Source organism: Mytilus californianus, unplaced genomic scaffold (assembly GCF_021869535.1).
Source record: "Mytilus californianus isolate M0D057914Y unplaced genomic scaffold, xbMytCali1.0.p SCAF_3, whole genome shotgun sequence".
NCBI lineage: Eukaryota > Metazoa > Mollusca > Bivalvia > Mytilida > Mytilidae > Mytilus > Mytilus californianus.
In genome coordinates, this window is record NW_026262679.1 from 65,084,416 (window position 1) to 65,087,317 (window position 2,902).

At 35.6% G+C, this 2,902-nt stretch overlaps 1 protein-coding gene across 1 annotated transcript; it reads left to right on the top strand.

Moving 5' to 3' along the window:
• The first annotated feature begins 243 nt into the window (after nt 1–243).
• Nucleotides 244–1,969, top strand: LOC127733142 (alpha-2A adrenergic receptor-like). Its single transcript, XM_052242471.1, has 2 exons — nt 244–1,196; nt 1,398–1,969. The coding sequence occupies exons 1-2, from the start codon at nt 284–286 to the stop codon at nt 1,814–1,816; spliced, it is 1,332 nt and encodes a 443-aa protein (XP_052098431.1). The 5' UTR covers nt 244–283; the 3' UTR covers nt 1,817–1,969.
• The last annotated feature ends 933 nt before the right edge of the window (nt 1,970–2,902 follow it).

Below are 2,902 nucleotides of genomic sequence, written 5' to 3' on the forward strand. Positions count from 1 at the left end.
TGCGTTTGATTTACTTAATTTCATTTCAGATTTCTTGTAGAATGAGAGCATCGAATTTAGGAATCGTTTTATGATTATGGAGAAAGCATTTTGATAATGATTCAGCAAACAAAGTGATTGATAATAGAAATCCGTCAGGCCAACAACTAATATACAACCTAAATGAATTATTCCCCAGTTGTATTTCTACAAGATCGAGTAAAAGTTGACATAGAGTAATTAACCGGTTAAGAATGAGGCAGATCCATTCTGATATAGTTACGCTTGACCCGGTTGCCTTACAATGAGTTTGATGGGAGAAATGGTTGGTATCTCTGAAGCTACAGCTAACTTATCTAATGACTCACCTCAGAATTCATTCTCTGCTAATATTCCACCTGGATATTCTCTACCACATACAATCTTGATTGCTATACTTGTCAGCATATTTATGATAATAATCGTTTTTGGAAACTTACTTGTAGTTGTTGCCATTGCAACAGATAGACAACTGAAGACAATTCAGAACTGGTTCATAGCATCATTAGCAGTTGCTGATTTATCACTTGGCTTGGTAATCATGCCGTTTTCTCTGGCAAATGAACTCATGCGGTATTGGTATTTTGGACCAGTTTGGTGTGACCTGTGGAAAGCTATTGATGTGTTGTTGTGTACTGCTTCGATTCTAAGTATATGCTTAATAAGTTTAGATAGGTACTGGTCTATTACACGCGCCCTCCAGTATTCCAGACAAAGAACACCAAAGAGGGCAGCTTTAATGATAACTGCCGTCTGGGTGTTGTCGGCAATAGTATGTGTGCCACCATTGATAGGGTGGAAAAATCCACTTCCAGCCTCTGAATATCCGCTGTGCTTACTGAGTTCTGAAATAGGATATGTTATATCATCATGTATGGGTTCGTTTTATATTCCAGCAGTGATTATGGTCTTTGTTTACTTTAAAATTTACCAAGCTGCAAAGCAACGAGCTCGACGTGGGCGTAGGAATAAAACTGCAAGAAAGGATGATCAGAATGCAAAACGGAGCGATAAGTCAAAATTGAATGACACGCCTTTGAAAGAAAATACGCTATATTGCGAAGAATCTGAAAGAAGATCTGTACCTTCAGAAGACGAGAGCACGTGGCCTGTATATCGCAAACAGTTGCAGCTTTCCAACAACACATCAAGTGTTAGTGTTGGAGTTGTTGAAGAAAGTACCTCACTACTCAATAAAACTAAAAGCACACAGAAGCGATCTGATCGTTTAACTGTTCCCGTTACTGGAATACCTCAACAAACAGACATTTGTGGTCACGAGGTAGTAATGGAACAGAAACAACTTTTACAAACCCCTACGTCTGCAAACATAGTGAAGGTAATAACTAATAATATAACTAAAACTATTGCTAGTACAGAAGATAGCTTTCTCTCATCATCAAGTGCCTATGATGAAGATGAATCACAGGAAAAAAGAAAACACTGCACAATAGGGACATATAATACTCCAGTTGTAAAAAACTCCATCAGCGAAATTCCAGATTTATATAACATTGAAAAACAAAAGCGGAAATTGTCTAAAGCTCGTGAAAGGCGAGCTACAATTGTACTCGGTCTTGTTATGGCTGCGTTCATATTTTGTTGGTTTCCTTTTTTCATTATATATATTGTGACATCCCTGTGTGATTTTTGTATACCGGAAATTATATTTACGATAGCTTTTTGGGCAGGATATTGTAACTCGGCGTTGAATCCAATTATCTACACCATATTTAATCAAGACTTCAGGAAATCTTTTCGTAAAATAATTTTTAGAAAAGCTCTGTTTAAAAGGTAAAATTACAAATAAGTTGTATCGTAAATCAGTTCGGAAATATCAATCTTGCTTTCGGAAATATAAATTATGGTAAGTAAATGTCGATGTTTTATGTACATTTCTTGACTGATCAATTTCAATCAACCTTTGTTCCGCCTGTTTAATTATATTGTCAGTTCCTAATGGTTTTATCAGAAACCGTGAATTGCCATGAATTTGTATGCACTGTTGAATTGACTGTGTCTTACTTTGATAAAATTATGTCACTGTGATGTTAATTAAACTATAATACTTCTGATTCTTGATTTAGATCTAACTGGTATCTTGATTTCAGGGTAGACAAACGTCGATTTAGAACGTGTTGATTTAGATCTAACTGGTATCTTGATTTCAGGGTAGACAAACGTCGATTTAGAACGTGTTGATTTAGATCTAACTGGTATCTTGATTTCAGGCTAGACAAACGTCGATTTAGAACGTGTTGATTTAGATCTAACTGGTATCTTGATTTCAGGGTAGACAAACGTCGATTTAGAACGTGTAGTGAGTACAAAAACTGTAGCTTTAAAAGAAAGTTATCTTAGTAAATGAAAATAACACTTTATAATTCATTGCGTCCGAATAGAAGCGCTTTTCCAGATTAACCTTCATCAAGAACGTTCAAAGTTAATATTTGAAAGCCAAGGATGTATAAGTACAGAAACAAGTGAAAGGTTATATGACCAAAAGGAATCCTGCAATCAAAGCCACATCAATCTATGGTCAACTTTGGCTTAGGGAGCTGGAACTTTAATTTCTTAATAATTTATAAATTGTAAACGGGCATTTTTAAAAAGGTAAGTTATAAATTATGTCAGTACCGAAGCATTGACTACTGAGCATATGATAACCTCGGAGACTTATTATAGTCCACCAGCAGCGGTATCAACCCAGCACTTTAATAAATGAAAATAACACTTTATAATTTTATTCGTCTGAAGCGCTTTTTCTTAATTTGCCAGACCTGATTAAACGTACAATTTAAGAAAGGTATGTAACAAATCATGCTCAAATCCTAATATTTGTAAGCCAAGGATGTACAAGTACCGAAACACGTGAAGCGCTATA

What these genes read in the sequence shown, in the direction of transcription:
- LOC127733142 (XM_052242471.1), top strand. Translation starts at nt 284, where the DNA reads ATGAGTTTGATGGGAGAAATGGTTGGTATCTCTGAAGCTACAGCTAAC. An exon ending in TGTTGGAGTTGTTGAAGAAA is followed by an intron (nt 1,197 to 1,397) that starts GTACCTCACTAC and finishes TTGCTAGTACAG; the next exon opens with AAGATAGCTTTCTCTCATCA.